The 24,615-nt window shown below is 40.5% G+C and overlaps 1 protein-coding gene across 2 annotated transcripts in view; it reads left to right on the top strand.

Moving 5' to 3' along the window:
• The window catches only part of nos1apa (nitric oxide synthase 1 (neuronal) adaptor protein a), a 452,585-nt gene extending 437,407 nt beyond the window's left edge, over nucleotides 1-15,178 (top strand). The window contains exons 12-13 of one of the 2 annotated variants that reach the window (XM_072274209.1): nucleotides 6,450-6,786; nucleotides 12,644-15,178. In XM_072274209.1, the coding sequence (XP_072130310.1) occupies nucleotides 6,450-6,786; nucleotides 12,644-13,205 (899 nt within the window). In that variant the 3' untranslated portion in view covers nucleotides 13,206-15,178. The remainder of the gene's footprint in view (nucleotides 1-6,449; nucleotides 6,787-12,643) is intronic. The other variant, XM_072274210.1, reaches the window with a different exon arrangement.
• The last annotated feature ends 9,437 nt before the right edge of the window (nucleotides 15,179-24,615 follow it).

Raw genomic sequence — 24,615 nt, 5'->3', positions numbered from 1 at the left:
GGTGGCCGATTAGGAAAAGGGGAGGTGCAACGAGACCTGGGTGTCATTATACACCAGTCATTGAAAGTGGGCATGCAGGTACAGCAGGCGGTGAAAAAGGCGAATGGTATGCTGGCATTTATAGCGACAGGATTTGAGTACAGGAGCAGGGAGGTAGTACTGCAGTTGTACAAGGTCTTGGTGAGACCACACCTGGAGTATTGTGTGCAGTTCTGGTCCCCTAATCTGAGGAAAGACATCCTTGCCATAGAGGGAGTACAAAGAAGGTTCACCAGATTGATTCCTGGGATAGCAGGACTTTCATATGAAGAAAGACTGGATGAACTGGACTTGTACTCATTGGAATTTAGAAGATTGAGGGGGGATCTGATTGAAACGTATAAAATCCTAAAGGGATTGGACAGGCTAGATGCAGGAAGATTGTTCCCGATGTTGGGGAAGTGCAGAACGAGGGGTCACAGTTTGAGGATAAAGGGGAAGCCTTTTAGGACCGAGATTAGGAAAAACTTCTTCACTCAGAGAGTGGTGAATCTGTGGAATTCTCTGCCACAGGAAGCAGTTGAGGCCAGTACATTGGCTATATTTAAGAGGGAGTTAGATATGGCCCTTGTGGCTACGGGGATCAGGGGGTATGGAGGGAAGGCTGGGGTGGGGTTCTGAGTTGGATGATCAGCCATGATCATAATAAATGGCGGTGCAGGCTCGAAGGGCCGAATGGCCTACTCCTGCACCTATTTTCTACGTTTCTATAGTACGAGGGGTGATTGATAAGTTTGTGGCCTAAGGTAGAAGGAGTCAATTTTAGAAAACCTAGCACATTTATTTTTCAACGTAGTCCCCTCCTATGTTTACACACTTAGTCCAGCGGTCGTGGAGCATACGGATCTTGGACCTCCAGAAAATGCCCACAGCGGTGATTGATAAGTTCGTGGCCTAAGGTAGAAGGAGATGAATTATTAACTTCAAACTTTCTGCATAATCACTGAAAGAGTTGAAATGCATGTGCATGTAACAAGAGCTGTATAACTCATCTCCTTCTACCTTAGGCCACAAAGTTATCAATCACCCCTGCTGTGGACACTTTCTGGATGTCCAAGATCCGAATGCCCCATGACCGCTGGACTAAGTGTGTAAATGTAGGAGGGAGGGGACTACGTTTACAAATAAATGCGCTAGGTTTTCTAAAATTGACTCCTTCTACCTTAGGCCATGATCCTATCAATCACCCCTCGTATATCTGCCCAAACTTTTTGCCAAACTTCTTTGGTTTTGTGGAAATGGAAGTGCTGGGTTTGTGTCACTAGGGGTGTTGGGGGACTGTGTGAGAGCAATTGTTCTCGAAGGCCTTTGCTAAGAGGAAGGTCTGAAATGCCATATAGAATTAGGAGTCTTGTATATTGCTGCATCCTATCCAATGGTAGGAGAGCAATGTTTTGTTAGATTAATGAACTGGTGTTGTTTTTAAAGTTCCAGAGATGACCCTTGTTATTGGGTGGATTTAGTGAGAGAGGCATTGAAAGGGTAAGTTTAGAAAATCAGAAACATTTAGAATCTCTCTATGCACACAAGTACCCAGGTTATAGTTAGAGGTCAGATGGGGTAGGACTTTATTTCTTGGAATGTAGGAGACTGAGAGATGATCTTATTAGATGTGTCCAAGATCATGAGGGGCATGGTCAGTCTTTTTCCCAGGGTTTGAGCACTTGAGATCCAGAGGGTATAAGTTTACGGTGAGAAGGGAAAGATGAAGTAGAAACTTGAGAGGCAGCATTTTTACCATGTGTGGTGTGTATGTAGAATAAGCTGCCAGAGAAGGTAGTTGAGGCAGTTTCATTAAAACTTTTAAAGGTTCTTAGACAGACACATTTATTGGAAATGTTTCACAGGTTATAAACACCACACTGGCAACTGGCACCGGCTTGGATGGGGCATCCTAATTGGCATGAACCATTTGCGATGAAGGACCAGCTTCCATGCTTGAACTCAGCTTAAGGCATGCATGTTCTTCTTCCTGCTTGGAGTTACAGAATAGAGAATTTGTGAACAAAGTGGTATCCTCATGGAGTGGGGCAGGGTCGAGGGAGGTTAGTCAAGTAAGAGATGACACTAAATGCATAGGGAAGATAACACGAGGCAATGTAGCTGTTTGCAGATGTTCGGCAACATGGCCAAATTAATATGGGGTAGGTGGCTAATGGATGGAAGATATTTGAACAAGCTATCAGTCACAGTCACTGCTCAGAGAATTTAAAATAACTGGCAGCCTAAGTACATCCTAAGGACTATGTCGTGGCTGTGATTCCTATTACTCAGCAGAAAACCCCACGAAGAGTGGCATTTAATATCCCAGGACACAAGCAGGAGGAGTCCCAGACAGATCATTACAGACACTTCTTTATCTGGGATTTTACTTGGCGAATTCTACAGGAATGAGATACCAGAATCTTGGAAGGAATAGGGAATGAGTGGGATTAATGCTATTGAGGAATCTCATCAGTGCAGTGTGAGAAGGCAAGTGTCCCAACAAGTCACCTTAGCATCATGAATCACCAAAAATTAGGAGTGGGAAAGAGACAGGATTTAGTAGTACCTATACTACCTTAGGAGAAATGAAAGGAACAGGATAGACCCCAAGAAATCTACGAGGGTCCAAAGCCAGTGAGTCACAAATATAAGATATTCACAGCTAAGTCCAAAATCAGATTCAGGTGTATTAGCACTGATATATGTCATGAAATGTGTTGTTTTGCTGCCACAAAACAATGCAATACATAAAAAATAATATCAGTTACAAGAGAAAATATGTAAATAGTACAAAAGAGGAATAGTGTTGTAGGTTCTTGGACTGTTCAGACATCTGATGACGGAGGGAAGGCAAGGTTCCTAAAATGATGAGTGTGTGTCTTTAGGCTCCTGTATCTCCTTCCTGAAAGTAGTAATGAAAAGAAGGCATGTCTGGATGGTGAGGTTCCTTAAGGTTGACATCTCTGGATAGATGCCAATGACTGGCTGAGTTCTTCCAGCATTTCTGTTTCCTGCTTTTGATTTTAAGAAAGATTGGACTATTAATATCCACAGCAACATTTCTTTAATGTAACAAACCAGTAAATGTGATATTACAAATTGTAGTTAGTTATAGAGATAGTGGTGGATTCACCAGCATAGATGGACGGAGAAATTTATTAAACTTGCTTAAAAGTTGACTAGTTTCTATTGATGTCCATGATTTGTTGATGTATGAATACACTCTTCACAAATCTGAAATGTAATCTTGTCTGTTTTGTAGCAACTGGGGAGCAAGTTCCTCACCCAGATCTTTCCCTTATTACTACTGTAAGTTTGCTGCAAGAGAATGAAGCAGTCCATCTATTCCCTTGCAGTTTCAACAGATAGATGTTATCAGTGAACCAGGCAGTCCCTGTAACAAAAGTAAATTGGCTTATTTACCAATGCGGTTATTTCTGAAAGCAGTTTACTGAGATTACAGATCAGCAGTAGGAATCTGGAAACTGCTGACAAAGGGTAATCAAAGAAAAGGTTTAAGCAAGCCTCTGTAATTTAAATATGAGAAATTCTGCAGATGCTGCAAGTCCAAAGCAACATATACAAAGTGCTAGAGGAACTCAGCAGGTCAGGCAGCATCTAAACAGTTGATGTTTCAGGCCGAGACTCTTCTTCAGTACTGGAAAGGAAGGGGGAAGGCGTCTTTGCGGGAAGGAATTATGTTCCTTATTTGAAAGTAGCATATAATTTTGTAGACGAGCAGGCTGGGATTTTCTCCTGCAGGGACTATGATACTGGAAATGATATGACGCAATATTGATTCAGTTTGACCAAGCATCCAATATCCCAGGGCAATTTCCAAAATCAGATCCGTTTAATTAAATTGTCATTTGTAGTTTTCCAGCCACTGTTTATTGGATTTGGATGTGAAATGCCTACCATTGGTTGAAACAACTGGCTACAACAGTGTGGACTGAAAGGCAAAGTTAAGCAATAGAATTCCAGTCTCTTCCCAAGAAAATAAACTGGTTTACTCATGTAAAAGTACATTACAAGTGATTTCATTCTTCAGACTACTGTTGCTGTAAATGAAGAATGATCAAACTATTTAAGCTAAATTATACACGTGGTTGTGCCGAGAATATCGGATGCATTTTGATATGGTCCATTGTGTCACGAATCTTTCTCACCCCTCAAGAAGTATTTTATTATTTCCCCACAGGCTTCTCCAGCCCCCAAAAGAATTGAAAATTTGGGGCAAACTTTTACTGGTTTCTCACCATTGTTTCTGGGAGCAGAAATGCTTTGCTTCAGCGTCAGGTTGTTGTGGGTTGAATTGCTCATGGAGCAGACTTGATGTCCCTCAGTGTCATCATCGCCTACCCTCAGCATGTCACTCTTTCATTATGGAGGGGATGGAGGGTTAAAGAAAAATTGCTGGCAACACTCAGCAGGTCAGGCAGCATCTGTGGAGAGAGAAAAACAGAGTTAGTGTTTCACATCAGAGAAGTCATTGACCTCACTTGCAACCTCAAGAGGGAATAGAACAATGGTCTGGTTATATTGTTACATAAGTGACATAGCAAGTCATGTTATTCTGGTGACCCAGGTTGGACCCTGATCTCCAGTGCTCACTATGTAGACTTTGAAACTTCTCCCTGTGACCATGTGGGCTTACTCATGGTGCTCTGATTTCCTCCCACATCCCAAGGATTTGCTGGTTGCTTGATAATGTAGCCACTGTAACTTACTCCCATTATATCTGGGTGGTAAGAGAATCAAGGTTGTGTTGGTGGGCATTTGGGAGGGAGAGGTTACAATGATGTAGGTGGAAGAATGGTTTTACCCGGCATAGACTCACATCGGACTCCTTATATACTATTAGAAGATATAATGCAGTTTAAGAGAAAGCATTTTTCTTCTAAACTAATTATGACACACTTGATCTGGCTGAAGGGTTTTTAAAGATGAGTAACGAGGGGAATAGAAATAACTAAACTGGTTCTGAATTTACACTTAAAGAATGGGGAAGTTACTTGTTAACGATAGAGTTTTCCAAATTGTTTTTACTTAATTCTTTTAACATGCCTACACACATTCTTGTTTTTGTAATTCTGATCCCATTTCAGATTCATTTTTGCAAACTTTGAATGTGGTGATAAACCTTGAAAAGGTGAATATTAAAACATCAATCTCTTGGTGCTGATGAACAGATTAAGTATAGGCATTATTGATTAAAATGTCGGTCCTTTTCTTCATAGTCTGCTGAATGAGATGTCAGTGAATAGGATCTGTGTAATCTTAGCCATTGTTATTACTGAGTGTGTATGAATCGATGATTGTTGAATAATCACTTGTTCCTTACTACGTTTTATTTTACTGTACTTTCCCTGTTGCTTTAATGCTGTCTGAGCTCTTATTTCATAAGGTAAGATCCTTCAGCTGTATAATCATATCTAGTAAATTGTTGGAGAAAGTCTTTTTGTTCTTTCCACTTCCCTCTTCCCAAATATTAGCTCACAACTAATGCTGGATTGTATTGCTTTTAGCTCATAACCACAAGCTTACCAAACCAATACAAAAAGCTTGGGTCAAAATAAAGTTGCCGCGTTATTTTTGCAGATACCAGCCTAACTCTCAAATTTGATCAGATCCCTGTTGAATTAATTCAATTCATTTTGGAGAAATGTGAGGTGAAACTTCTTGGCAGGAAGAATGAAGAGAGGCTGTGTAGAATGAAGTATACTATTCTAAAAGCAGTGCAGAGGAGAGAGAATGGAGGTGTGTGATTATTGAAAGTGACAGCGCAGGTTGAGAAAGGTAATACATTTGTAAATAATTCAGGGCTTTATCGATGGATCTATGTAGTTTAAATCCAGGGAAGTTATGGTAACTGTAGAATAAGTCCATCCTCGAATGGAGTATGATTTTCATTGATCACCACATCATAGGAAGGACTTGAAGGCATTAAAGATTTGCCAGAAGGGCTTAATGAACAAGGGACTACAGGTACAAGGATAGAGTGGAGAGAATGAAACTGCGTTCTTCAGAGAAGAGGCTGAGTGAAGATTTAATGAAGGCTTTGGACATCATGGACATTAAGATAATGTATCTTTTTGTGGAGTGGTTGAGGTCCAGGGGTCACAGGTCTAAAACAAAACAACGGGAAGAGAATTAAGAGTGACTTGAGGAAATCTTTTTTACAAAATGCATGGTTGAAATCTGGGACAAAAAAAAATTCTAAACTGAGAAAATGAGAGATTTTGGAGTGATTTTCTGCTTGACCTCTGATTATGCCTAATGAGGAAGCTGTAGGCCAGTGTAATTTGATTGTTTTTCATCAGTAAAGTAACAGCTTGTGTTGTTCATTGTAATGATCTATGTCATGTAACTGGTTTTTAGATCCCAGCTAATTAGGAATCTTTCCATCTGTTTTTCCTTGGTAGTTGACCAAAGCATGTTTGAGAACTCCAATACCACACCGATGCCAAAACTTCACCACGGCAAAACCTCCACCTCCACAAGAAGTGCCTTGGCCGGGTCCTCGACGGCCATTGCTGCCGAGTCAGCTGGGAGATTGGCCAGTGGCAGCAACAACCACCAGCCCCTTAAGAGTGCTTTCAACCTGGGGAAGGCCATGGGGGCAAAGGTCAATGACTTGCTGCGAAGAAAAGAGCAGAGCATGGTGACAGATGTCGGTGTGACTGAGGTCAACAAGAATGCGGAGGGGGCCCTTTCAGTGGCGGGAAAGGATGAGAATGGGCCAGTGACCAACAGTGGGATGTGAGTAGGTTCTCAGTTACTTTGCCAACCATGTGAGCAAAATATCTCTTTTAGCAACTAACATTGAGCAGATGTTCTGGGTGTTCATAGAGTATGTTGACTATTGCAGATACTTGCTCATGTAAATAACATAGAATTTATAGTACAGGATTAGGTCATTTAACCCAGCTGGTTTATGACAATGTTTATGCTTCACCCAGGTATATTAATGTAAAATACTTGAGAAACAGACTGTACAGTTCATCCTGGCCCTTTCTATGAATACCCATCAATACTAATCCCATTTACCAGCCTTTATTCCTTTCTTCCACATGTAATTATGTAAATTCCCCTTAAACATACTTATAGAATGTCTTTGATAAGTATTGCAACTGTAACCTGGCTGTAAATAATCCTATATTAAGCAGCCAGGTTGAAATTGGAATATATTTGAAATCCTCTAAAGATGCAACTGTTCCAAGTGTCTCTATGCGTGGAACTCTATAGATTACAAAGCATCTGTAAGAGAGAAAAGACCTTTTGAGTCCTAAGTGATCTCAAGGAAAAGTATTCTACACAAGTGTCCTGGGAACAGGAAATGGCATTAAAACATGTGCAAATATATATATTTACCCATTTTAAAAATGTGTACAAGATGGGTCCAGTTACTCACCTTCAGTCTGCGTGGCTAATGCTCAGCAGTGTCACCCAGTGGTTGGAGCATGGAAGCACAAGAAGACCTCAACCATTAAGTTCACCTGAGAACAGTCCAAAATTCCTTACAGCCAATTAAGTATTTTGAAATTTAGTCACCATCATAATAATGGAATGAATCAATGATCAGGTAATCTAGTTTTAGTGGCATTGGCTGAGTGACAAATATCGGCCAGAACATTAGGAAGAACTCTGACAGTATATTTCAGAATAATGCTTTGGGATCTTTTACATCAACTACAAAAGGAAGATGGAGCACATGGACAGCACACTGACTGTCCTGTATAGGTTTTGTGCTCGAGTCCTGCAGTGACACCTGAACCTAAAATCTTCGAACTGAAGTCAAGAGAGCAACCAGCGTTTTGAGCTTATAGCCCAGTGTCACAGTGTGACAGATGAACAGCAACATCCTCTTAGAATTGGACATTTCACTAGAAGTGAAGATTATTAATATTGCATTGACTGGCATATTTGCCCGGATAACAGTGATTCTGCTTCAAAAGTAATAATATATATCCAAAAGACACCCCAAGAAATGACAAGGGTTTTCATTATTTTTTCCCGAAGACAACACTTCTATTGGAAAATATTCTGCCTTATCTCTCCATGATTAACAGCACTGATTGCATGGGATGCTTTCCATAATATTTGGCTTCAACAATACTGAAGTGTGAATTTTTGTGCTGGGTATCCTCTGGGCCTATCTTTTCAATTGGTTTTCATGTTGACGGAATTTAAATGAAACTGAACATTCACTGCCAACCTGAGCACTACTGGTTAGTAAAGCATTTAGTGCATCATAGAACCATAGAACCATAGAAACTACAGCACAGAAACAGGCCCTTTGGCCCTTCTTGGCTGTGCCGAACCATTTTCTGCCTAGTCCCACTAACCTGCACCTGGACCATATCCCTCCATACACCTCCCATCCATGTATCTGTCCAATTTATTCTTAAATGTTAAAAAAGAACCCGCATTTACCACCTTGTCTGGCAGCTCATTCCATACTCCCACCACTCTCTGTGTGAAGAAGCCCCCCGCTAATGTTCCCTTTAAACTTTTCCCCCCTCACCCTTAACCCATGTCCTCTGGTTTTTTTCTCCCCTTGCCTCAGTGGAAAAAGCCTGCTTGCATTCACTCTATCTATACCCATCATAATTTTATATACCTCTATCAAATCTCCCCTCATTCTTCTACGCTCCAGGGAATAAAGTCCTAACCTATTCAACCTTTCTCTGTAACTGAGTTTCTCAAGCCCCGGCAACATCCTTGTAAACCTTCTCTGCACTCTTTCAACCTTATTTATATCCTTCCTGTAATTTGGTGACCAAAACTGAACACAATACTCCAGATTCGGCCTCACCAATGCCTTATACAACCTCATCATAACATTCCAGCTCTTATACTCAATACTTCGATTAATAAAGGCCAATGTACCAAAAGCTCTCTTTACGACCCTATCTACCTGTGACGACACTTTTAGGGAATTTTGTATCTGTATTCCCAGATCCCTCTGTTCCACTGCACTCCTCAGTGCCTTACCATTAACCGGGTATGTTCTACGTTGGTTTGTCCTTCCAACGTGCAATACCTCACACTTGTCAGTATTAAACTCCATCTGCCATTTTTCAGTCCATTTTTCCAGCTGGTCCAAGTCCCTCTGCAGGCTCTGAAAACCTTCCTCACTGTCTACTACACCTCCAATCTTTGTATCATCAGCAAACTTGCTGATCCAATTTACCACATTATCATCCAGATCATTGATATAGATGACAAATGACAATGGACCCAGCACTGATCCCTGTGGCACACCACTAGTCACAGGCCTCCACCCAGAGAAGCAATTCTCTACCACCACTCTCTGACTTCTTCCATCGAGCCAATGTCTAATCCAATTTACCACCTCTCCATGTATATCTAGCGACTGAATTTTCCTAACTAACCTCCCATGCGGGACCTTGTCAAAGGCCTTACTGAAGTCCATGTAGACAATATCCACTGCCTTCCCTTCATCCACTTTCCTGGTAACCTCCTCAAAAAACTCCAACAGATTGGTCAAACATGACCTACCACACACAAAGCCATGTTGACTCTCCCTAATAAGCCCCTGTCTATCCAAATGCTTGTAGATTCTGTCTCTTAGTACTCCCTCCAATAACTTACCTACTACTGACGTTAAACTCACCGGCCTATAATTTCCCGGATTACTTTTCGATCCTTTTTTAAACAATGGAACAACATGAGCCACCTCCAATCCTCTGGCACTTCACACATAGACAGCGACATTTTAAATATTTCTGCCATGGCCCCCGCAATTTCAACACTAGTCTCCTTCAAGGTTCGAGGGAACACTCTGTCAGTTCCCGGGGATTTATCCACTTTAATTTTCCTCAAGACAGCAAGCACCTCCTCCTTTTCAATCTGTACAGTTTCCATGGTCTCACTACTTGATTCCCTCAATTCCATAGATTTCATGCCAGCTTCCTTAGTAAATACAGACGCAAAAAACCTATTTAAGATCTCCCCCATTTCCTTTGGTTCCGCACAAAGCCGACCACTCTGATCTTCAAGAGGACCAATTTTATCCCTTACAATCCTTTTGCTCTTAATATACTTGTAAAAGCTCTTTGGATTATCCTTCACTTTGACTGCCAAGGCAACCTCATGTCTTCTTTTAGCCCTCCTGATTTCTTTCTTAAGTATTTTCTTGCACTTCTTATACTCCTCAAGCACCTGATTTACCCCCTGTTTCCTATACATTTCATACAACTCCCTCTTCTTCTTTATCAGAGTTGCAATATCCCTTGAGAACCAAGGTTCCTTATTCCTATTCAATTTGCCTTTAATCCTGACAGGAACATACAAACTCTGCACTCTCAAAATTTCCCCTTTGAAGGCTTCCCACCTACCAATCACATCTTTGCCAGAGAACAACCTGTCCCAATCCATGCTTTTTAGATCCTTTCTCATTTCTTCAAATTTGGCCTTCTTCCAGTTCAGAACCTCAACCCTAGGACCAGATCTATCCTTGTCCATGATCAAATTGAAACTAATGGTGTTATGATCACTGGAACCAAAGTGCTCCCCTGCACAGACTTCTGTCACTTGCCCTAATTCGTTTCCTAACAGGAGATCCAATATTGCATCCCCTCTAGTTGGTCCCTCTATATATTGATTTAGAAAACTTTCCTGAACACATTTTACAAACTCTAAACCATCTAGACCCCTAACAGTATGGGAGTCCCAATCAATGTATGGAAAATTAAAATCCCCTACCACCACAACTTTATGTTTCCTGCAGTTGCCTGCTATCTCTCTGCAGATTTGCTCTTCCAAGTCTCATTGACTATTGGGTGGTCTGTAATACAATCCCACTAATGTGGCCATACCTTTCCTGTTTCTCAGCTCCACCCATAAGGACTCAGTAGACAAGCCCTCTAATCTGTCCTGCCTGAGCACTGCTGTAATATTTTCCCTAACAAGCAATGCTACTCCCCCACCTTTCATTCCTCTGCCTCAATCACATCTGAAACATCGGAACCCTGGAATATTAAGCTGCCAGTCCTGCCCCTCCTGTAGCCAAGTTTCACTAATTGCTACATCATAATTCCACGTGTCAATCCACGCCCTCAACTCATCCGCCTTCCCCACAATACTCCTAGCATTGAAATATATACACCTCAGAAGATTTTTACCACCACTCACATCCTTTCTATCAGCGGATTTGCTTAAACTTTCAACATCATTTATTTTCACCCCAGCCACACTGTCAGCTCTGGCACTCTGGTTCCCATACCCCTGCAAATCTAGTTTAAAGCCTTCTCGGTAGAAAATTATTCTTAGTCCTATCTCAGATAGGCTGGACATGGTGGTCAATTCTGGAGACTCCCAACTCACTGACTGTTTTTCTAACTGCACTTTAAGATAACACTCTCAAGAAATCTAGTGTCGAATGTGAGCTTCTCAGGATGTATGTTGGGAAATCTGCCCTCCAAATCTGCAACAAATTTTACTTGCTGCTGAAGGAAAGGGAAAAGGGTAAGAGATTTTAGGGAAGCCATTTCACCCAGAGAGTGGTAAAGATCTTAGATGTATTGCCTGAAAGAGGGGCAGCTGACAGCGTTTAAGAAGTGTCGTAACTAGCATTTAAATTGCCAAAACATGGAGGGCTACAAGCCAAGTGCTGGTAAATGGGATTAAAATAGATGAGTCAGCATGGGTGTGATAGACCAAATGCCCTGCTTCTGTGCTGTGTGACTGTATGAATCCATGACTCAGTTGAGAGAAATTCCTGCTATCAAGAAATGATAGTTAATTTTATTTTAAATTTTGAATTGAGTTCATTGTCTTCAAGTGTGCTAAGCATTTTTATTAACAATATTTTTAGTTGTAATCTGTATTTGAATCACTGATTGTTAATTTTTCTTAGTGCTCCTGAAGGACTGATGAGAAACAAAGTGGGGTGGCACGGTAGTGTAGTGGTTAGCACAGCGCTTCACAGCACCAGCGACCCAGGTTCACTTCCCCCCACTGCCTGTAAGAAGCTTGTACATTCTCCCTATGACTGCGTGGGTTTCCTCTGGGTGCTCCTCCTGTTTCCACCCACGGCTCAAGGTGTACTGGTTGGAAGGTTAATTGGACATTGTAAGTTGTCCCATGATTAAATCGAGGGATTGCTGAGCGACATGAGGGCCTATTCCATGTTGTATCAAAAAGTACATTTAAAATCCATGATTCGCCACCTAAGGTTGGGTTGTAGCTTACTTAGCTAGTCATCAAAGATCTTTCTTCTGGTGTTCTGTGTCATGACTTTTCTTTGCCATTGCATTGTCATTGGCATATTCTCACCAAGAGATCTGCAGAAGGTAACAGTGTGAATGGGCAGCCTGCTTCCAGCGGAAAGTTTTGGCCTATTGACTCCCAAGCTGTGATAAAGAAACATCACTGGAGCTGCAGGTGGTCAGGATCATTTATGAATTTGAGTCATTCCCAATGTTTGAATCAAAGCCAAAAATGAAACTTGTCGCTTGTAAATTGCGTCAAGGTTCTTAAATCAGACACAAATGGGATTAAGAGAAATGTATTCAGCTTCCATGTATCTTGCTTTCTTCTGAGTCACATTAAAGTTGCCAACCTTACTAACCTGTACCTCCTTTACTTCTAGTCAGAGCCTCTCAGAGTCATTCCCTCGGCTGGAGCCACCTCCACCGACAGCCAAAAAGAGGACTTCCCGGGCCCTGAAGACCACTCAGGACATGATGATCTCATCAGTGCCAGTGGTTCATTGTGGAGACATCTCTGACCTGTCCATCAACTCCATCTCTGATGGAGCAGCACAGCGAAATAACCAAGCACTGGAAAGCAAGGCCGGCAATGGGGAAACCTCCCCCTTCAGCACTGCGGAGAACCTGACTCCTAACCTCATCGCTGAAGCCAAATCGGAGAACAAACACTGCGGCATGCCGGAGGGTACCGAGGACCTTGCCAAGCCTGCCCTTTCCGTACCTGATCTATTGAATAAAGAGCCTGTGGATGTCAAGCTGAAGCCAGCTGGCCCGGAGAAAAGGATGGCCTCCTCCCCATGCCCCGATAAGGCTTGCTTGCGGATCAGCATCAGTGAAGATGATCTTTTAGGGGGCGACTGTGAAAGCTCTGGAGTGCTGAGGCAAAGATGTTCAAGTGTTGAAAATGAAGAACATCATCCAGACTTGCTGTCATTCGATTAGACTCTTGTGGGGTATTTTCACTCGTTAACACTGGGACTGTTGGATCTTACCTTTGTTGGATGATATCAAATTCTCTGCAATGTGCTTTAATCATTTGCAAAGTTTCACACCAAATTTCATGACCATTATTCTAACCGTTGTGTTTTTGATCCGGGGAGATTCATGTCAAGGTTTAAACACAAGGTTAGTTGCAGAATATTCTGTGCAACCATCTTTTTGTGGAGAGTAGTTTGGCTCCAAGCTGACCTTTAAGCCCAGCGGAGATTTGATGTTGTATCACCATTTGAAAGATCACAATCACTAGTGCTGCTTTAAAAGGATACGTCTTTCCAGTGGTCACTTGGAAGATGATAGAAAACTAATGGAGAATGCAATGTTTTTTTTTAAATTGGGGCATTGAAATTACACTGGAGATCAAGTTGCTTGGGCAATTGATCTAACTCTCTCCTATTTTTAACAATACAGTTAGCCTATTTATTTTAAACAACAGAGCACCTCTGGTAAAGCAGCAGAGATTCTCATTTCAGATCAGCACACCATCTGTCAGACTTCCCAGTCTACAATGTTAGCTTGTGGGCTTGATTCTAAAGGTAAAGCTAGAGAAGTCAACAAATCTGGCCTCTCTTCCAACTGTTCAACAAAGTTGCTAATTAATCTTTAACCGCTTGCAAAGCCTGTAAGCAATAATCTAACACTAAGTGCCTGAATTTCGCCTTGTGCGCAGAAACCTTGCCACAGTAAATTTGGTTTGATGAGCACCTCACTAAATATTTTTCCTTACAATTTACTTCCTTCAGAAAAGTGAAGTAAATATCATGTTCTGTTAGGGGTATGTGGTGGAAAGAATGGTGAAACCTAAAAACGAACAGTACAAGGGAAACTCTCTGCAAGTGAATGAAACTTAATGTAGTTGTTGTTTTAGGAAATAAGAATTTATTTTAGGTTAATATTATTACATTGATTATGAAATCAAAACTTTATAAAACATATCATTTTATTAAAAAAAAGTCCAGATGTCGTACTGGTTTAATTATGTATTTCAAAAAGCTTTTATTCTCTTTCAAAAACTGGATCATTTAAGTGCACCATAATTTGCTAACATGCCAGTTAAGCATCTATTAATTAGCTACTTCCTGTATAAATGGAATCCACACATTTAGACTAACTCATGTTGTGCTGCTCTCCAGAATCCCAGTCTAGACAGGAGCTATTTCCAAAGGTATTTTGGTGAATAGTTTTATTTAATTTTGTTCTTATTTTCTAGTTTACTAATTTTAATTATTTTGATTAGTTCCGTGAAAATACAATGAATCCTCTCGTTCACCCCAATCCTCACATCTACCTCATAGCCCTCTTCACAGTTTTTGCTTTGGGAAGTCTGAAGAGGGAAGTGTGTATTCAATATGGGTTTCGGCATATCACTGCCCAAGCTCTCCACTTAAGACACACAGTGTGTGGAGTATTGCATTGGGAGTCTTGTTTTAATAAGAGTTACATTCTTTAAAGTGGTGTGCGAGGGTCGGGAATTGCCTTTGGGAGGAAGCTTTCCCAATCAGTGTCAATCTTTTGGAAACCTGTGAGCTACTGATTTCTGTAGAATGGATCTGAAAATGTGATTGGTATTTCAAATTTAGTGGTTTCATTCAAACACAAATGTTAACACTTAAAACCTGTAGTGTTTATTTGCTTTATTTTATAAATTGAAATCTTTTTAAAAAATTGTGGTTTTCTTTGCGATTTTAATTGTGTTGGGCTTAGTCTCTCTCTGAATCGCTTTGAATGATTTATCGGTGCTAGCCTTAATTAGATTGCCATTGTAATTTGTAACGTTGCAAGTATCACCCTTACTTTATAATTCACTCACACGTGTGGTATTATTGTATAATTAGGCAATCTACAGCTGAGGAAGAGGGAACTAGAAAATTAATCATCCACAATTTTGTTTAATTTCGTAGTACATGTATTGTTGTGATGAGGCACATTGCATTAACAATTCAACTTATCTCATATTTTTGACGAGTTCAGAAGAGACGGCATTAAACCTTTTGCCTGTCATGTTTTTAGTTTCGGAGTGAGAGTCGCCATCAATTTTAAGGTGACTTTAAAAGTCAGTATTGTTACTGGCCCACTAATAAATGAAATTTGATTAACACTTGAAAGAGTAAAGTTTGCAAAGCTTCTCGAAAGGCGTAGAGCTATTAGTTAAGGCCTTTCAAACAAAAAGTGGGCTCAATCTGTGCTGTGAGAGTCACATCCCCCTTCATATCTTTTAATATAAAATATAAGTTCATTAAAAACGTTATATTTTGTTCAAACTGACTTTCCCATTGAGTTAACCAGAGGAAAATAAGTTGATTTTTCCCCCATCAGATGTTTTGCTAAATGAAAATTTTGAAATGCATCTGTTTCTTTTCACGGTTTTGGCCATTGAATTGTTGAGAACCAAGTCTAAGTTGCATTGGTGCAGATTTAGTGGGAAGGGGAAATTTCACAGAATTTATTTGGCCACTTGATCCCTGATCCCTGGTTTCTCATCAGCAAACACTAACTATTGCAGTACGCTATAATGTGACCAATAATTTCCTATTAGTACTGGTAAAGATAGAAGCAGAAATGGTAGGGATATGGAAAGAGTCTCGGAGAACTATCTTATTTTTTTATGGGAAAAAGCAAATGATAAAATACTGGATGTACATGCAAAATGTTGATTTCAAGTCTCCACAATATTCACACTTGTCAGTCCTACACTAAGGCTGCAGTCACCATTCAGAAATGGTTTAATGGGCAGGTATGCTGAAAGGGCTCGATGCCTTGTTGAAGGTTCACCCTCTCAAAAAATGCTGGGGCATTGGCTTCTGAGACAGAGATCATAAATTGCCAGATGCTGTGAAGAATTACATAGGTGTCATGTTATTCTTCCTACCAAAGTGTGCATAAAAGGCCTTGAGTTCATCAGGGAGTGAGGTATCACCTAGCATTTATGCTGTTAGGTTTCGTCATGTGCCAGTGATAATAAACCTGATTCTGATTAGTAAGTAATGGCATGTGAATACTGCCACAGCTATTAAGATCCAGTTGTGTCTATAACTTTGCATGGGATTGCCCTTTTGCTCTCACAATGCCCTAACACAGTTTGCATCTGGACTTGTTGTCGGATTCTGAATCACTAGTCTTGAACACCACAGATGTAGCCCTCAGCAGACTGCGAATCTCCTGGTTCATCTAGGTCTTCCGATTCAGGAAGTTCAGTATGTTTTTGAAGATACACACCCATCCACACAGGTCTTACTGGAATCAGTAATAGATGTGAACTGCAAGACCCCTCTATTCCTCTGCCATTAACCCTGTATTCTGCCTTCAATTTCAACCTTCCAATGTGGATCACTTCAACTTTTCCGATCAAAATTTACAGAATTCGTGCAATTTTTTAACGGATTTACAGTGGAGAGCAATCTGACTGTTTGCCTCACTGCCTGGTATGGAGTCTCCAATGCACAGAATTACACGAGGCTGCAGAGGTTTGTAGTCTCAGCCAGCACCATCATGGGCACAACCCTTTTCACCATTGAGGGTGTCTTCAAGAAGGCAAGCCTCCATCATTAAGGACTTCTCACCACTGTCATCAAGGAGAAAGTGCAAGAGTCTGAAATCCCACACTGAGTGATTCAGGAACAGCTTCTTCCCCTCCATTATCAGATTCCTGAATTCTCCGCAAATTCCTGAACGCTGCTACATTATTCCTTTTTCCTTACTCTACTTACTTTGCAATTTATGGTAATTTTATATATTTGCACTGTGCTGCTGCCACAGAATAACCTAATTTACATCAAATAAGACAGTGATAATAAGCCTTATTCTGATAACTTTCTAACTTCATATGCTTCAGCAATGTTGAGAGGTGTGCAACCTTGTATCCCCTCTAAACGCTAATCTGTGTTAAATTTATTGCAAGCTTCATTCTTCTGCCATTGCATGAGTTTAATGAGACCCATGCTTAACTGAACATCTCATTTGCCTTTCTTATCAGTGCAGTGCCTTTCCACAAAGAGAATTTTATATAAGGGTATGATATGAAGGTTGATAAGTTCAAGAGCTAAAATCCTTTGCCCACCTGTTCAGTCTATTATGTTTATGAAAAAGCGTGTCAGATCAGAATTAAGTTTTGAGTGAATTTAGCTCCTGACTTTGCATGCTGAAGGAATCTCACCAGTGTTAGTTGCTTCAAGTGTTTTGCACATCTAGAAGAGGAGATAATCAACTTGCACAGTGAGACTGTGACATCATTAATTCTAAGGAGGGGATCACCATAAATCCTGAGGTAGTCTTGAGAGAGTCAATCAAGTGGATTTAGTAACAGGATGGTCTGTAACAAGATGAGATAAGTGTACATGAACGTTAGATGGATCAGGTGAGACAAAGGGCCTATTTCTGTGTTGTATGACCCTGTGACTTGTTTTGAATGATTTGTCATTTCCACTTCAGTTGTAGAAACTTTCCAGAAATCTAATTTCTCTGCAGATAACAAATCCTTTTTGCCCACAAAATACTGGATTGTGAATCTTCTGTCTCCTTGTGGATGTTCTAAATCAGTGCAGTCTGTCGGAAGAAGAAACATTTTCTCACATTGGCACTGATATAATTTTCAGTACCTAAATGCAAGAACATCTTCAGTTATAATTCCTTGCTCAGAAAATACACGGAGATCTTAATTCTATGTGCTGTAGACAATACTTACTCTGGAAAAATATGTGCTTGATTTATTTAACACGTGGTATCTTAGAGGGATACATTGTAGTGAGTTTTGCAGCAAGCAGGGATATTCTCACTTTGAATGGCATTAATATAGGCACAGTAGGTCCTTATGATATCAGGTTTCAGTTCAAACAATGTACAAAAAGTGGGATAACTATCTATTAATGCCAGGCTATAAGGATAAGCTTCAAACTCCTCTTGACTAGTGCAAAAATCTTATACACATTCAAGGCTGTTTAACGCAGACCTCTCACAGTCAAACAGGCCTCAACTGGACAGCTGAATGTGCTGCAGTGTTGGGGAACCAGGCTTGCCTGGGATCTGCAGTGCAGAAGCCCAAATCATTAAATTCAGTAAGGCAAATTCTCCAAGGAGTTCACTGGTCTTTACTTCGCCCAGTCTCCTGTCCCCTGCTTCACCCCTGACCTTCATTACTTCTCATGTTTCACAGGTATCTCATTACAGTCTGATACCTTTCCACTCCACTGATCTCTGGCCTACTTAAATATCTGGTCCCGAATGTTTGCTGGCGCTTTCCAAAAATCCCCTTACCTCCACCTCAGATCCTTCTCCTGTTCCTTCCTGACTTCTCTCTCTCTCTCTCTCTCTCTCTCTCTCTCTCTCTCTTTCTTTCTTTTCTTTCCCTGTTGTCCCCCCACCACCACCCATAGCCCCTCTCTGTTTCACACTTTCTCTTATTTTTCTCTCTGTCCCTCTCATTCTCTCTTCTATTGCCTCTTGCTCTCTCGGCTCTCTCTCTCACCTGCCCCCCACCCCCATCTCCATCTCCCTCTCCATCTCTTTCGACTTTCTTTTAGGCTTGTGGTATGAGTAAGGTAAGATTTTTAAAAATTGGTTTACTTTAATGGTTTTAATTTATCTTTTAATGAAATTTAGTTGTGAATATGTTAATATTTTATCATTGACATCAGTTTTAGTAGTTTTTGAACTTTGAATGCTTTTTAAAATATTTTCTGAATAATACTAATCCAAGATTCACAGTGGTGACAGAAGGCAACTTGGCTTGTGACAAAGCTTAACCAGGGTATCTGAGGGGAAAGTCTGGATTTCACTGCTCCAGACCTGGTGATTCATAGAACACATTGTCCACCTTTTGGGTGTGTTTGGCCATCTGCCTCCAGATCAAGTAAGTGGATAGGTAGTAAGTCTGGAAATCCAAAAAGATCCTCCTATAAATTTTGCTTCTCTTTGCATTGATGCTGCCTAACCTGCTGAGTATCCATCACTATTTTGCATCAACCCCATTACATATATGTTGTGAGCTGTCACATTCACAGTTTACTCCCCTAAAGTGGCAGCACAACCTCAGGTGAAAGGCTCAAATCTATTACTGCTTGATTTATTTTCTCATAATAATTCTGTTGTTGAATGGAAGAACAAACAGAGCCAAACATGTGGGAGTGATAGCCTATGACTCTTGGCGTTCTGAACCATATCTTTGCCATCCATCTTCATTGGAACATGTTTTCCCAGTTAACCTAATTAAAGTTTAAAAAGGGTAAATAATGGGGATACTCAAGAGGTCAGGCAGTGTGCATTCAAACCATAAGACTAAGGAATAGAATTAGGCCATTCAGACCATCAAGTCTGCTCCACTATTCCATCATGGCTGATTTATTATCCCTCTCAGCCCTATTCTCCTGCCTTCTCCCCGTAACCTTTGATACCCTGATTAATCAAGAACCTATGAACTTCCGCTTTACATATACCCATTGACTTGGCCTGCACAGCTGTCTGGGCCAAAGAATTCTACAAATTCACCACCCTCTGGCTAAAGAAATTTTTCCTTATTTTTGTTCGAAATGGATTTCCCTCATTTCTGAGCCTGTGTCCTCTGGTCCAAGACTTTTCCACTACAGGAAACATCCACTCCACTCTATCCAGACCTTTCAATATTCGATAGGTTTCAATGAGATCCCTCACCTCCCTCATTCATCTAAACTCCCACAAGTACAGACCCAGAGCCATCAAATGCTCCTCATACAGGAAGCCTTTCATTCCTGGGGTCATTCCTGTGAACCTCCTCCGGGCACTCTCCAGTGGCAGCACATCTTAAATAAGAGGGCCAGGCTGTCCACAATACTCCAAGAGCAGCTCTGACCAATACCTTATAAGGCCTCAGCATTACATCTTTGCTTTTGTATTCTAGTGCTCTCGAAATGAATGCAAACATTGCATTTGCCTTCCTTACCATGGACCCAACCTGCAAGTTAACTTTTAGGGAATCCTGCGTGAGGATTTCCAAGTCCCTCTGCACCTCTGCTTTGTGAATTTTTTCCCCCATTTACAAAATATTCCATGCCTTTATTCCTTCTGCCAATGCGCATAACCTTCACTACATTATATTCCATCTGCCACTTCTTTGCCATTCCCCCATTCTGTCTAAGTCCTTCTGTAGGTACCCTGCTTCCTCAACACTACCTGCCATTCCACCTATCTTCGTATTGTCCGCAAACTTGACCACAATGTAATTACTTCCTTCCTCCAAATCACTGGCATACAACATGAAAAGAAGCAGTCGCAGGACTAACTCCTGCAGAACATCACTAGTCATCAGCAGCCAACCAGAAGAGGCCTCCTTTTTTCCCACTCTTTGCCTCCTGCCATTCAGCCAATCTTCTATCCATTCTAGTACTTTTCCATAATACCATAGCAGCCTCATGTGCGGCACCTTGACAAAGGCCTTCAGAAAATCCAGATAAACAACATCCATTGACTTTCCTTTGTCTATCCAAAAAGAATTCCAACAGAATTGTCAGTCATGATTTCCCCTTGAGGAATCCATGCTGACTTGGGCCTATTCTATCATGTGCCTCCAAATACCCTGAAACCTCATCTTTCCAATCACTGAAGTCAGGCTGACTTGTCTATAATTTCCTTTCTTCTGCCTCCCTCCCTTCTTAAAGAGTGGACTGACATTTGTTATTTTCCAGTTTTCAGGAACCATTCCAGAATCTAGTGATTCTTGAAAGATCACAACTAATGCATCCACAATCGCTTCAGCTACCTCTTTCAGAACACTGGGGTGTAACTCATCTGGTCCAGGTGACTCATCCACTGTCAGACTTTTCAGGTTCCCAACTACCTTCTCTTCAGTAAAGTCAACGACACTCACTTCTGCCACCTGACACTCTGTAATTTCTGACATTCTGCTGGTGTCTTCCTCAGTGAAGGCTGACACAATATACTTAATAAGTTCCTCTTTTTTTTATATAGACAATATACTTGCTAGGTTCCCCCATTACTAGCTCTTTAGCTTCATTTTCCAGAGAGAAACTGCACTAATATTTCAGGTCGAGGGCTGCAGGAAAGAGAAAACCCATGATAGAACACTGCTGAACTCTGCCTTATGTTCATTCTGTGTTGCATTTGCTGGTTAGTGCCACTTTGGTAGTCTCCATGATCAATAAGAGAGAAGACATATCTTGTGCTTAAATCCAGGTTTCTGCAAATAAAAATGCATGTGAAAATCCAGTAGGTTGGGATAGCTGCAAAAGGGTATAAAGGAATTAACCAATAATCCGAAAAGGGGCCAGAAACCTGCAAGCAAGTAGGAAAGCTAACAGGACTTTTATTGGAATTGATGGTCATGGAAGGGAGTGTGGCCTTTTAGAGGCAGAAACTGTCTAATAGTGGGTGGTGGAAATGGGCAAAATACAAGCAATGCAAAGGAATTAGCCAGAAAATGATGAATCTACCATATCTAAGGTAAAGACCTCCCAACTTCAGTCTGGTCAAGAAACGAGCTACCTATCGCACCCCCTGTTCATTTTACTGTGGAATGTTCTATATGATATATAGAGGGTTAAGGTAACATCATGAGGCACTGAAAAAGCTGGGCTGTAATGTTTCAAGTTTTGTCAGTTTAATGGTGATTTAAAGCTCTTTTTTAAATGATAAAGGAATACAACAAGGAGGACAGAAGAAAACTATTGTATCTGCTGGGGGGATTGGAGCAAAAGATTATGATGTTGCAGGGCTCCTAGAAGTGAAACTTCCTGCACAAAAGGCAGGGTCACTTGAAATTTGCAAAACCAGGCTGAATAAAAGTTGTGAGTCAGGGAATCAAAGGGAAAAGCACCAACACTCATCCCGGAATAAAGGAATTTCTGTGTTGTACTCCTTCAGTCAAAGTGGACCAGAAGAATTGTTTTCCTCGGATAAATAGAATGTGGCACCTCAGACAGGGATCACTGAATCCATCACACCTAGTCCTATCACTGACCACTGTTGAATAGATGTACTGGTGCTTAGAATGTTAACATCTAATGTTAATAAATGGCCATATTATTTGAACCTTCTGTTATTGCAAATCCATTCATCTATTAACTACAATTCACAATCCTTTTCATTGTATTTATTCTCTCTCAATACTTGAGTAACCATTAGTGCACGAAATAAGAACCTGAGGATTAAAAATACATTTATTCTGCAGCTGCTGAACCTCAGTTGCATTGGCATGTTGCATTCAAAGAACCATGGTGTTTCTGGGCCATGACCAAACTGATTACTTGATCAGAAGATTTCAGTTCTGCAGCATTTGATGCTGAGAGAGTTTTATCTGTTTGGTTCTTATTGACTTTCCTACAGTACTACACTACAGATAACAAAAGTATCAGCAAAAAAAGTGCATGATGAAAGTGTATTGACTTATGTGAATAAAATCCATCTTTGCCCATTTTCCTGGGGTCTCTGGCTCACTGAGCTTCTGTCTTTTAATTCACCTGCATTTCTAAGACATGACATTTTCCCTGCTTGCATCTTGTGGAACAAGCTAGGGTTGGGGGTACTGGTTTAAAAATAAAAGGTTGCCCATTTAAGAAAGGGGTGAGGCAAAACTGTTTCACTCAGAGGATTGAGTCTTTGGAATGCTCTTCCTCAAAGGCTGGTGGTCACAAAAACTTCTAATAATTTTAAGGAAAAGGTAGATAGGTTCTTGATAAGGAAGGGAGTGAAAGGCCATAAAATTAGACCAGTAATGCAGAACTGAGATTACCATCTGTTAGGCATGATTTTATTAAAGGACAAAACAGGCTTGACAAATTGCTGCTTCTAATTTGTATTTTTATTCCTTTTGCATCAAATCGACCTGGATTAATAAATAATGATAGCTGTACTGTCACGTACCCCGTGACAGGTTAAAGAACCAGCAGAAATGGAAAACACTTTGGAGTCCAGTATTGCTACTAACTAATGATATTTATTAGCAACTACTCAATACAGTAATATAAATGCAGATAAATCAAACAGGTTAGCAATGATTATATATAAGTAAGTATAATCAGTAAGTGTGGAAATATATGAAAACCAAGTTTCTTCAAGTCTAGGGGTAAATAGATAGTCTTACAATGATGAGTAAAGTTCAGTTCAGTTTGTGGTATTGAGTTGGGTGGTGATGGAGAGAGAGAGAGGGAGAGATTTTAGTCTTCAGGTGAGCTGACCCCGTCGATCTTCCCGTTGTCTTCTGAAATCCTTTAGAAGAAGTCACTGATCATAAATTCAACAAAAGGGACTGTTCTTCTGTGGTGGAGTTATCAACCCAGGTGAGGGTTGGGCACACAAACAACTCCCCACTGCTCACACCCTGTTCACACTGCGAGAGCCACTGATGGATCTGCCGAATCGATCCTCTAAAACCCACTTTTTCTGTGGGCACAACAAAGCTCATTCAATGTCCAAAATCATGTGTCTCAGGTCTATCATCTGACCTTCTATTTATCTCCCCATACTGAGTACCAACTGTCATTCAACCAGCTCCTCCCTTCTCTGTCTGTAAGAATGTACAAGCAGGCAATGTCCTTGTAGAAAGTATAAACAAACTATGAGCAGTCTTTCTTTCTCTCTCTCTCTCTCTCTCTCTCTCTCTCTCTCTGTCTGTCTTAAAAACAATACGTTGGTGTTAAATAACTCTCTCTCTCTTTTCAAAAGCACAGTTCATAGGGGTAATCGAGCGCAGTTCAAAGGGGTAATTCAGGACCCCATCACAGTACAAATAATAATTGCTGTACACAATGGATTTATTTATTCCAATCCTTACAATAGAAAACAATGTGATACAAACTCTACATTAATCTAACAGTGAACATTTTTGAATATCACCTTGAGACATTGCAAATGAGACCTAAATTTTGTATAAACCATCTCCATTTCCTGCGTCAGGAACGTGAAACATGTCTTGCATTCAAATGTACTGCCATTCTGACTGATAGTTTCATCTTCTTGAAGTCAGTTTTAATTGATTTACAGTACCTAGAAAATGCCATATTACAATTTCAAATTAAATAAATTGATGCACATAAAATAAGAAGTAGATTATTAACATTCATGCCCTGGGATTTAGAAATGTTAATATACCCAAGGCTGGTAGGTTTAATCTTTAATGTTCATGTTCCTTCTCCACTAAGATATTTCTGCACCTGTGATTGATGTATTAAATCTATTGCCAATACAATTTAATATAACCTCTTCTTTTGTTCAGAAATTACCTCCAGTTTTTGGATTTTCAGGCACACTTATTAGAAGTGCTGTTGGCAATAGAACCTGAAGATTACTGGATAGAGGTTCAGATCACAAGTAAATATTTTTAAGTTATCCTTTCTGATCTGTTTTCTTAAATTTAATAAAACTGCAATGTGTC

Source organism: Mobula birostris, chromosome 12 (genome assembly GCF_030028105.1).
Source record: "Mobula birostris isolate sMobBir1 chromosome 12, sMobBir1.hap1, whole genome shotgun sequence".
Classification (NCBI taxonomy): Eukaryota; Metazoa; Chordata; class Chondrichthyes; order Myliobatiformes; family Myliobatidae; genus Mobula; species Mobula birostris.
The sequence above is the reverse complement of the archived record's forward strand: the minus strand, read 5'-3'. Positions and strand labels throughout refer to the sequence as shown.